The 12,500-nt window shown below is 44.0% G+C and overlaps 1 protein-coding gene across 1 annotated transcript in view; it reads right to left on the bottom strand.

Moving 5' to 3' along the window:
* Positions 1-12,500, bottom strand: part of LOC310722966 (low-density lipoprotein receptor-related protein 1-like) — a 109,695-nt gene that overhangs the window by 96,857 nt on the left and 338 nt on the right. The window contains exon 1 of the mRNA XM_083535818.1: positions 12,235-12,500. This exon is cut by the window's right edge and continues 338 nt beyond it. Coding sequence (XP_083391944.1) covers positions 12,235-12,334 — 100 coding nt within the window. The 5' untranslated portion in view covers positions 12,335-12,500. The remainder of the gene's footprint in view (positions 1-12,234) is intronic.

Below are 12,500 nucleotides of genomic sequence, written 5' to 3'. Positions count from 1 at the left end.
TATCTACAGACACCTGCATCTTCAGCATCTACAGCATCTTCACATCTGATCTAAACACTCATTTCTTACACACTCTGAGCTCTTCACCTCCTCAGCATGCAAACTGAGATGAAACTCCAAACACTTTATAGTTTATTAAACATAGTGGAGACGTTGTTCAGCTGAAGGACCATGAACACGTCTGATCTGAGTAATAATCACTGATTTTCTCAATCACAGCTCTGCCAGACTCCAGGCCCCAAAACGTCAGCTTTGTTTTCCTTCCTCTTTCGTCTCCAAGTGCTTTAACAAAACACTGAGAGTTTAGTCTACAAGAGCTCGCGTGTGGAGGAACTTTATCATCCTGGAAACGTAAGCAGCAAAGCAAGAACCTAGATCACGTTACACATGACGGCAGGACGCTGTGCTGAATTCTTTTCTTAAATAGCCCACAATGAGCTCCGCTCTTCTGGGAAGATGTTCCACAAGATTTGGTGAAGACCACATTAAAGTTAGGTACTGATGTGGGTGAGAAGGTGAGAAGGTCTGGGGTGCAGTCAGGTTTACATTCATCCCAAAAAGTGTTCAATAGGGTTGGAGCTCTATAGAAGGAGATCTTCCACCAAATCCAACCCATGTAAACAGATGTTTTATGGAGCTGCTTTGTGCACAGGAGAATTGTCATGCTGAAACAGGTTTGGGTCTCCTAGTCCACGTGCAGGGAAAATTTCATGCTTCTGCATCCCTCAAAACATCAGTTACAATTGGGTGTCTCTGACTAACAGCTTCAGGAAGAACCACATCTGGCTGGAAAAGTCTGGTGTCCCAAAACCTTTTTTAATATAACACTTTTTACCCATTTTTCAGATTTTTTTCTTCTTGCCTGCAAGTTCAATTCAGAGAATGAAGGAAGTGAATCAGGCTGAGTGTCTCAACTCTGAGGGAACTTTACACAAGCCACAACCTCGTCAGAAATGTCCAGAATGTTCTTTTCCTCGGTGAACAAAAGTCCAGAATGTTTTCAGAAGAAAAAAAAACATCATCCTGGTGTAAACTGGATGATTCAGCTACAGCTAATCAGAGTAAAGGAGGTGTGGCCTGTGTGTTTGTTAGAATTAAGGAGGTGTGGCCTGTGTATTGGCTGTTAAAGGAGGAGTGGCCTGTGTATTGTTTGTTAAAGAAGGCGTGGCCTGTGCGAGTGTCAGTTTCTGTAAAGAAGGCGTGGCCTGTAGAAGTGTTAATGTCGTTTGTGTGTTAATATTCCAGCTGATGTTTGTTTTTTGATTACATTTAATTATTAAAGCTCGTTTCATAAAAAGAACAGAAACGATGTGCGAGTGAGAAGTGAAGAGGAGAGCTGAATGTGTTGGAGAATAAATTCCTGGACTCGAGGCTTGAGAATGTGTTTATGTGCGTGCAAATGTGAATTTGGAACCCAGTTTAATGAAATCATAATTTCTCCTTCTCCACCATCGCAGAGCCAAACATGACGCCATGCTTCTGTACCACAGTGGAAAGATGAAACACCAGCGAGAGAGAGGAAAAAATACGCCTTAAAACAGGGCTGGAGCCGAAAGCTGTAAAATTTGAAAAGCTGAGAAGGAAATAAACAACAAGGAAAAAGATTAGAAAGACTCGGGGGTGGGGACTCGTCAGAGCGGATAATCGGGGTGGGGACTTCTAAGAGTGGGGACTTGGGGTAGGGACTCGTCAGAGCGGGGAATCGGGGTGGGGACTGGTCAGAGTGGGGACTTGGGATAGGGACTCGTCAGAGCGAGGAATTGGGGTGGGGACTCGTCAGAGCGGATAAATGGGGTGGGGACTGGTCAGAGCAGGGAATTGGGGTGGGGACTCGTCAGAGCGGATAATCGGGGTGGGGACTGGTCAGAGTGGGGACTTGGGGTAGGGACTCGTCAGAGCGGGGAATTGGGGTGGGGACTGGTCAGGGTGGGGACTCGTCAGAGCGGATAATCGGGGTGGGGACTGGTCAGAGCGGGGAATTGGGGTGGGGACTCGTCAGAGCGGATAATCGGGGTGGGGACTCGTCAGAGCGGATAATCGGGGTGGGGACTGGTCAGGGTGGGGACTCGTCAGAGCGGGGAATTGGGGTGGGAACTCGTCAGAGCGGATAATCGGGGTGGGGACTCGTCAGAGCGGGGAATTGGGGTGGGGACTGGTCAGGGTGGGGACTCGTCAGAGCGGGGAATTGGGGTGGGTACTCGTCAGAGCGGATAATCGGGGTGGGGACTGGTCAGGGTGGGGACTCGTCAGAGCGGGGAATTGGGGTGGGTACTCGTCAGAGCGGATAATCGGGGTGGGGACTTGTCAGAGCAGGGACTGGTCAGAGAGCGGGGACTGGTCAGGGTGGGGAATCGGGGCGGGATCTCGTTGGGGCGGGGGAGGGGATTCACTGCCAAGGTTTAATAAGAAATATAGGGAAAAATCAGTTCTTAGGAAAGATTCGGAATGGAGACTCGCTGGTCTCAAGACAGAGCAAACAGCAGCATGCGATCATGTTTATCATTATTTAATCAGGTCTGAAGAAGACAAGACACTCCACAAGGACGTCTGTAGCAACATGACCTTCAGCGACCTACAAATCTTTTTCAATATACAATGACAACTTTTTATCCATTTACAGTTACATTTAAGTTCCTTCCTGTTCTCGCTTATGTTTCAGCAGCTATAAACACTCGTCCTTTCACTCGTCCTCTCTTTCACAGCGTTAGCTCGGACTGTTGCACAACACTGGAGACTCCTTTCATAAACACTACATAGACATCTCCATCCTTTCCCTGGAGAAAACATCACCACATCGAGATCACACCACCTTTACAGAGACTTTACACACATCATACAGACTGATTGTTAAACAGGCCACGCCTCCTGTGCAGAGACTAACCAATCACAATCCTAAATGGAGGTTGTACTCCAACACCCTTTTAGTTCAACATTAACAATGATGATCATCTCCATCAGTTTCAGCTCGACTCCGGGAATAAAAAGGTGTCTTTAATTACAAGCGAATCCTTTTTTATTTCTCTTGTCCTGCTGCCAGAAGCGGAAGATCAACAGAGAGATCAGCGGAAACACTGCGGCGGATCTGCACTCCAACTGCTGGAACATCAATTTAAACCCAGCAGGAGTGGAGTGTGGAACTTCAGAGCTCTGTAGATCCACCAGCAGGCTGAGCTCCAGATCTTCTGCTCCAAAGAAGAATCCAGAAGTAAAGTAGGAGGTGGTGACGTGGCCTTCTGTCCTTATTCTACAAAAATCTCAAATGAATTGGATCCTGATTCTCATCAAAATTAGTCACTTACTCGCCTCAAACACACACACACACACAAACACACACACACACACACACACACACACACACACACACACACACACACACTTTTAGACTCATCATATTTCTGCAGCTAACGCCTTTTTATTTCCAGTAGCGGATGACCTGCTAAACTCATGGTGAAACTCATCAAAAATATGCTGAATTGACAAAACCCAAGATTCTCGTGATGGCATTGGGCAACAAAACCAATAAAATTCAAAAAGAGACAAAATATAAATACAAAAAAATATATATATATGTATAAATAAATGTATCTATTTTAATGCAGTAAAAAGTTTTGTATTTTTCATTTTATTTTCTCTTTTGAACATTTGCAAATTACAAAAACGTAAATTAGTGTAGATACATTTAAAGAGCTGATTTATATAAAGAGAGTAAAAAATTTACAGCAATGAGTTGGTTCATTGAATCCCCAGGATATAAACCTGGATAGAATGCTGGATAAATAAATCCTTCATAAATTCCTCATAAATATTGTACAGTTTAAAGCACATTTAGAAATCATCTCGAGAGGCATGAAAAAGAAACTTCTGGTGAATTTTTTGAAGTATAAATGACATTTAACTTATTTATTAGGTTGCTCGTTTTTTTTCCTGAACATTAAACAGATCATTCTTAATTGTGCATTCAGAAAATAGCAATAAAAAATAAAATGAACAATACAAAACTTTTTGCTGCATTAAAATAGATACTTTTATTTATATATATATATATATTTATATTTATTTATTTATTTATTTATTTATTGTCCTTTTTTCATGCACTTGTGAAATTTTATTGGTTTTGTTGCCCAATGCCATCACGAGAATCTTGGGTTTTGTCAATTCAACATATTTTTGATGAGTTTCACCATGAGTTTAGCAGGTCATCAGCTACTGGAAATAAAAAGGCGTTAGCTGCAGAAATATGATGAGTCTAAAAGTGTGTGTGTGTGTGTGTGTGTGTGTGTGTGTGTGTGTGTGTGTGTGAGGTTAACCAGAGCCATGAGCCTACACAAAATCCAGAAAAAAATGAATATTCCAGTAACTGCTGTCTGTCTGGTCGCTGCCTGGTGTTTAACAAAGACGAGATGAAAAAATAAAAAAAGAAAAGAAAAGAAAAAAATAAAGTCACAAACTGAATGCAAAAGAAAAGCTTATTTCGGCGGCTCCTGTTAGGAGTCTCCACAGCAGATCATCCGTCTCCATCCCCCCCTGTCCTCTACATCTGCCTCTTTCACACCAACTACCTGCATGTCTTCACTCACCACATCCATAAACCTCCTCCTTGGTCTTCCTCTTTTCCTCCTTCCTGGTGTCTCCATCCTCAGCATTCTCCTACTGATATACCCCATGTCCCTCCTCTGCACATGTCCAAACCATCTCAATCTCACCTCCCTCACCTTGTCTCTAAAACGTCCTACATGCACTGTCCCTCTAATAAACTCATTTCTAATCCTGTCCATCGTCATCACTCCCAACGAACATCTCAACATCTTCAGCTCTGCTACCTCCAGCTCCACCTCCTGTCTTGTACTCAATGCCACTGTCTCTAATCCATACAACATCTCAGGTCTCACCACAGTCCTATAAACTTTCCCTTTCACTCTCACAGATACTCTTCTAATCACAAATCACTCCTGCTGTCACTCTTCTCCACCCACTCCACCCTGCCTGCACTCTTTTCTTCACTTCTCTAACACACTCTCCATTACTTTGCACTGTTGACCCCAGGAACCTGAACTCCTCCACCTTCTCCACCTCTTCTCCCTGCAACTGCACCCCTCCACTGCCCTTCCTCTCATTCACACACATGTACTCTGTCTCACTCCTACTGACTTTCATTCCCCTTCTCTCCAGCGTGTACCTCCACCTCTCCAGGCTCTTCTCCACCTGCTCCCTACTCTCACCACAAATTACAATATCATCCACAAACATCATAGTCCAGGGAGACTCCTGTCTGACCTCGTCCTTCAACCTGTCCATCACCACTGCAAACAGGAAAGGGCTCAGAGCCGATCCTTGATGCAGTTCAACCTCCACCTTGAATCAGTCTGTCGTTCCTACTGCACACTTCACTGCTGTCACACTGTCCTCATACATGTCCTGCACCACCCTCACATACTTCTCTCACACACCTGACTTCCTCATACAGTACCACAACTCCTCTCTCCACCCTGTCGTACACTTTCTCTAAATCCACAAACACACAATGCAGCTCCTTCTGTCCTTCTCTATACTTCTCCATCAACATCCTCAAAGCAAATAATGCGTCTGTGGTGCTCTTCCTCGGCATGAAACCATACTGTTGCTCACAGATGGTCAGCTCTTCTCTCAGCCTGGCTTCCACTACTCTTTCCCATAACTTCATGGTGTGACTGATCAACTTTATTCCCCTGTAGTTACTGCAGGTCTGCACATCTCCCTTATTTTTAAAGATCAGTACCAGCACACTCCTTCTCCATTCCTCAGGCAAAAATTCATCAGACAGCAAACAGCTAAATTACAAAAAGCTTCTTCAAATAACAGAAATTACAGAATGATTTTTGTCACATTATTTCACTCTCTTAAAAATGTTCTATTTGTGGACATGTACAACCAGCTTTTATTGGTGTTTGTGGGCGTGGCCTGTATAACCAACACAAACATATTCGTCTTTTGATACTAACAATACTGCTATTAGCAAATTAGCAGATAAGCAAAAAAACAAAAAAACAACAACAAGCTAAGTCTGTATGCTATGTACACAAACGAGGAGTTATTTACTTATTCCTGAGAGCAGTTTATTGTAGGGAAAAACTCAAAATGTAAGAAAAAATGACTGCATCATCAAATCCAAGAGCCAATCAGGATGTCGTATGAAAATTAGGCATTCCGTCCAATTTATGTGGATCAAAATCACCATGGCAACCATTTTATTTAGTAAATGAATAAGTGATCAAGAAGGACAAATTTAATTAAATCAAATTAATTATTTTAATAATTAATTAAAATAAATAAATGAATGAATGTATCTGAAGGCAGGAGCGAGTTTTAGGAGACTGCAGTGATCTCAGGGAGGTTTTGGAGAAATGCAGGTGGACGGGAAACATGATATGGACACAAAAAAGATAAAAAGGGGAACAGGATCAACTTTGGCAAAGGAGATCAGAGATGAGTACAGGAAAGATGGCCAGAAAGAGAGAGAGAGAGAGAGAGAGAGAGAGAGAGAGAGAGAGAGAGAGAGAGAGAGAGGAAGCGAGACTCACATTCCTGCTCACTCGCCTGCTGTGAAACATCTGGATGGAGAAAAGTCATTAATCTATGAAGTGTATGTAGAAAGAGAACTGGAGGAGGAGCACGAGGAGAGGGGGCATGGAGAGTCCTCTCTTTCTTTTTCTATCTCTCTTTTCTCTTTCTCTCTCATTTCTCTCTCTCCTGAGGAAATCAGATATGAAGAACACAGAGTCACTCCTGAACAAATCTTTCTTTTACTCTTATTTTACACTTCACTCTTTATTTGATCTCACCAGTGTAGGAGGAGTGCACTGTGATGGGGTAGACGGGGTCGGTGGTGTAGATGAGGTCAGAGGTGTAGAAGTGGTAGGTGGTGTAGAAGATGTGGTCAGTGGTGTAGATGGGGTAGGGGTAGGTGGTGTAGATGAGGTAGGTGGTGTAGAAGATGTGGTCAGTGGTATAGATGGGGTAGGGGTTGTAAACGGGGTAGGTGGTGTAGATTGGTGGTGTAGATGAGGTCGGTGGTGTAGATTGGTGGTGTAGATGAGGTCAGTGGTGTAGATGAGGTCAGTGGTGTAGATTGGTGGTGTAGATGAGGTCAGTGGTGTAAACGGGGTAGGTGGTGTAGATGAGGTTGGTGGTGTAGATGAGGATGGTGGTGTAGATGAGGTTGGTGGTGTAGATGAGGATGGTGGTGTAGATGAGGTCTGGGGTGTAGATTGGTGGTGTAGATGAGGTCAGTGGTGTAAACGGGGTAGGTGGTGTAGATGAGGTTGGTGGTGTAGATGAGGATGGTGGTGTAGATGAGGATGGTGGTGTAGATGAGGTCTGGGGTGTAGATTGGTGGTGTAGATGAGGTCAGTGGTGTAGATTGGTGGTGTAGATGAGGTCAGTGGTGTAAACGGGGTAGGTGGTGTAGATGAGGTTGGTGGTGTAGATGAGGATGGTGGTGTAGATGAGGTTGGTGGTGTAGATGAGGATGGTGGTGTAGATGAGGATGGTGGTGTAGATTGGTGGTGTAGATGAGGTCAGTGGTGTAAACGGGGTAGGTGGTGTAGATGAGGATGGTGGTGTAGATGAGGATGGTGGTGTAGATGAGGATGGTGGTGTAGATGAGGTCTGGGGTGTAGATGAGGTCTGGGGTGTAGATTGGTGGTGTAGATGAGGTCAGTGGTGTAGATTGGTGGTGTAGATGAGGTCAGTGGTGTAAACGGGGTAGGTGGTGTAGATGAGGTTGGTGGTGTAGATGAGGATGGTGGTGTAGATGAGGATGGTGGTGTAGATGAGGCTGGTGGTGTAGATGAGGTCTGGGGTGTAGATTGGTGGTGTAGATGAGGTTGGTGGTGTAGATGAGGTTGGTGGTGTAGATGAGGTTGGTGGTGTAGATGAGGATGGTGGTGTAGATGAGGATGGTGGTGTAGATGAGGTCTGGGGTGTAGATGAGGATGGTGGTGTAGATGAGGATGGTGGTGTAGATGAGGTCTGGGGTGTAAATGAGGTCGGTGGTGTAGACGGGGTAGGTGGAGGACCTGCAATTCAAACAGGACCACAGGATTTAATAAGCTGGTCATGTGATATAGAACAACTAGGGCAGATGTTATTAAACATAATAACATCTGCACCAAATATAATCAGAGCAATGTAGTACTTAACATCAAAGGAGCATGGTACTTAATATGAAAAAAACATACTGAAGATCAGAAGAATTTGGTGTATTATGGCAAACATTTTAATCTCTGTGTGTGTGTGTGTGTGTGTGTGTGTGTGTGTGTGTGTGTGTGTGTGTGTATGTTAAAAGCTAGCTACAGTTCTTTTATTGCAGGTCACATTTTGATTAGCGGTTCAAAATCATGCGACTGATTTTACGTTTCCATGGAAACAGAGCACTTCAGCGGCGATGCACTTGAGCCGAAAAGTGAGAACAAAAAAACACAACGTGGCGTAAAAACTTTGTAAGTGCAAATGATTGACAGACAGAAACGGTTCAGATCACATTTACTCAACGTGAGAGACGTGAGAGACGTGAGTTCCTCAATCAGACTATAAATTTAAAGAGTATAAACTCTTTAAAAAGTCCCAGAATGAAGTGTATGACCTTTTACAGAGTCTATTAGACAGTAGATCTGTCTTCTGTTCCATGGTGATGACATAAGCATGTGAAACTAATGATGTAACTAACACACGCGCACGCACGCGCACGCACGCGCACGCACGCGCACGCACGCGCACGCACGCGCACGCACACGCACGCACACGCACACACACGCACACTGCAATAGAAGGAATAAAGAGACGGGGAATTGTACCATGAAGATGCCCACCTCAAACATACGTATATGAGCTCTAGATAAGTTCTGGATGAGTTCTGAATGGTGATTGGTCAGAAGTTCTGGATGGTGATTGGCCAGATGTTCTGGATAAGTTCTGGATGGTGATTGGCCAGATGTTCTGGATGGTGATTGGTCAGAAGGTGGTGCTGATTAGCAGATCTGACATTTGTGCAGGTTTCTATTACCGTACTCGTTCTGGTGCGTTATCGTTTCCATGGTAATGGCCCGTTCACAGGGACGTGTAAACCTTTGATTTGAAGGTTTTTTGTCTCTGTGACAGTTTTGGAAGGAGGCTCCAGTGTCAGAGGTAACGATGCAAGTTTTATGGTGTTTTGGTAGATGCACTTATCCAGAGCGACTTACAATGATCTCATTCATACAGCTAAGCAGAAAAGGGTTAAGGGTCTTACTCAAGGGCCCAACAGGGGAAGATTGGTGGTGGTGGGATTTGAACTCAGGACCTTCTGATCAGAAGTCCAACATCTTAACTACTGAGCAACACTTCCCACATCTTCAACATAAAATGCGATTTGGTGAGGAAACGAGTGTGTTGAGTGAACGTGAAACCTCAGCACACACGTCCCTGCAGGACTCGGGACCACGGACCCCAGACTTCTGGTATCGAGGAGGTTTAAAAGGTTTATCATATTGTATCATATTGTTTAAATGCCTCACACCTGCATTCCACACCTTTTCTCCATGTCATTAACATGCCTGAGACATCACACACACTGTCCTGAAGAGCAGAGCAGGTTCTCCTGGAGTCCACACTGTGATCCGGTTCTCCTCGAGTCCACACTGTTCTTTATGTCTGTCTCTCTCTCTTTTCCTTCATGTCTGTCTGTCTGTCTGTCTGTCTGTCTGTCTGTCTGTCTGTCTGTCTGTCTGTCTCCCTCCCTCTCATGTCTGTCTGTCTGTCTGTCTGTCTGTCTCCCTCTCATGTCTGTCTGTCTGTCTGTCTGTCTGTCTGTCTGTCTGTCATGTCTGTCTGTCATGTCTGTCTGTCATGTCTGTCTGTCTCCCTCTCATGTCTGTCTGTCTGTCTGTCATGTCTGTCTGTCTGTCTGTCTGTCTGTATGTGTCTTTGTGTGTACTGTCTGTTTGCAGTAACTGAATTTGGTCATCTGTGTATAATTCTGTATATTTAGCTATGTGTCTACGTGTCTGTCTGTCTGTCTGCTTACTTATTTATGTTTCTCATATGTTTAACTGTGTCTGTCTGTCTGTCTGTCTGTCTGTCTGTCTGTCTGTCTGTCTGTCTGTCTGTCTGTCTGTCTGTCTGTCTGTCAGTCAATATGAAAATAATTTATTTTTATTCCTTGTCTAGACTTTTTCCTGTTAGCCTGTCTAACCTGTTATTTGTCTCTCTCTTACAGTCTGTATGTCTGTCTGTTTTTGCTGTTTGTTTGTGCGTGTGTGTGTGTGTGTGTGTGTGTGTGTGTGTGTGTGTGTGTGTGTGTGTGTGTGTGTGTGTGTGCAGATGATCTCTGATGTGAATGAAAACAGTCAGTCTTCGTGCTGCTCTGTAAACTTCACACGTCTGTTCGGAATAGCAGAGCTGAAGTGTTAGCGCAGCGTTAGCACAGAGACCCACCGAGTCATACGTCTGTTCAGAGCAAACACACACACACACACACACACACACACACACAGATAAATCTACCTCTCTGAGTAGAGTGTGTGTTGAGAACGTAAAGAAGAAGATGAGGAGATGTTCTCTCAGCGCAGGTTGACACTGATGGAGCGCGGTGATGATGATACGTCAGCGTGAGATTAGACGTGAAAACGTGTTGCTTCTATAGTGAACCACGAACCAGATCTAATATTATAAAATAGAAACTCCTGAGAGAGTAATTTCACGTTTTAAAAGATCCTGTACGTCTTTACTCACAATGTTTTATTCATCGTATCTTCACTTTCTGGCCCTGAAATTAACAGCACCTCTGTTTTCTCCACAAATAAAAACTCAGTGCTGCCCCCCATTTAAAACCTCTATATAATAAATCCAGAGAAAAAAATGAAGGAAAGTTGTTGATGCACTAAAGGTCACTCCAGTCACAGGCAGCAGGGGGCACCATCACAAATAACACAGCGCTGCTTTAATACACAGCAAAATAATACTCCCAATACTGCCTGAAAAGAGCTGGAGCTCCAGGTTAGCTTCAGCAGAACTCAGTGTGTAAAACAAACTGGTGATCATGTTCTGAGTAGAAGATTAGAAGATCAACACACACTTCAAAATGTGATAGATAACTGATCAAAACCACAGATTCACTGCTAAACATCATGACACCTTCAGATTCCCAACCAACTACAACGTTCATGAAGAAACTATTCACGCTTCAAAAGCATTCTACAAACCCTTTGTTTGAAAACACACACCTATCTGTGGATCTTCTCAAAAATCTTCTTAGTTTTCTGAGAATCCTTTGTTTTGGTACAAGACACAGTCCGAATGTTGGGGTTTGTTCAGAAGACATTCCTGTTACACAAAGAGGTCCAGGAGGACAATTGCAAAGTTCTGTTGTTAAAACATTTCCATAATCTCCTCAAAGATCTTCCAGTAGCTTTTTCATTACTTAGAGAACCACCATAAACTTCTCCTCACAGTCTAGAACATCAGTTAGAAGATCACAACAGAATTCTAATACTGTGCAAATCTGCAAAAGGTTTCTGAGGAAACATTTAAAAGTCTGGATGATTTGGTAGAAGAACCTAAAAACCAGGACAAACCAAATTCAGCACAAAACTTCAAAAAGAAGAAAAAAGAAAAGTAAAGAACTCTAGGGAATATTTCTCTCTCTCGCTCTCTCTCTCTCTCACACACACACACACACCAGTGACAGAATTTTTCCACTTCCAAACCCAAATATCATGACCAGCGTGAAGATCTTGCCAGATCGCATGCCACCACAATTTCAAGGTTCTGACTGAAGTAAAAGGTTTCAGGAGGCACTTCTAAAAGTTCTGCTGGATCCCAGGAGAGAGAGAGAGAGAGAGAGAGAGAGAGAGAGAGAGAGAGAGAGAGAGAGAAGAGAGAGAGAGAGAGAGAGAGAGAGAGAGAGAGAGAGAGAGAGAGAGAGAGAGAGAGAGAGAGAGAGAGAGAGAGAGAGAGAGAGAGAGAAGAGAGAGAGAGAGAGAGAGAGAGAAGAGAGAGAGAGAGAGAGAGAGAGAGAGAACTACAATCTGAGTTCTAGCACATACGTGTAGAAGATCACAGACTTCCAGCACCATGCAGACCTGCAAATACTTCCTGAGGAACATTTTCAAAAAGTCTGCTGGAGACAAAAGTACACACCAAAACCCCCCAAACCAGATCTTTCCATTCCTGGTGTGTGTGATCTAAACTCCTAAAAAAAACCTTCCTGAACCTACTCACCCTCTTCAGTCGTGGCAGCAGAGATCAGCTCCAAGCTGTGCGAGAAGCTCCACAAGAGCAGCAGTCCGGGAACCACGGAGCTCCCCGGCACGCGCAACATGCTGCTCCTTCTTCTGCTACTTCCCCCAACTTTCACACCTGAAATCCACTTGGATTTTGCAAACAGGATCCTGGTTTGATCAAGTGTGAAAAGTCCTCAAAGAAGAAGCAAGCAGAAGTCCTGAGAAGAAGAAGGAGAGGAAGGAGAAGAAGGAGAAGAAGGAGAA

The sequence above is a fragment of the Silurus aristotelis genome (genome assembly GCF_946808225.1).
Source record: "Silurus aristotelis genome assembly, chromosome: 29".
NCBI lineage: Eukaryota > Metazoa > Chordata > Actinopteri > Siluriformes > Siluridae > Silurus > Silurus aristotelis.
This window is presented reverse-complemented; position numbering and strand designations above follow the sequence as displayed.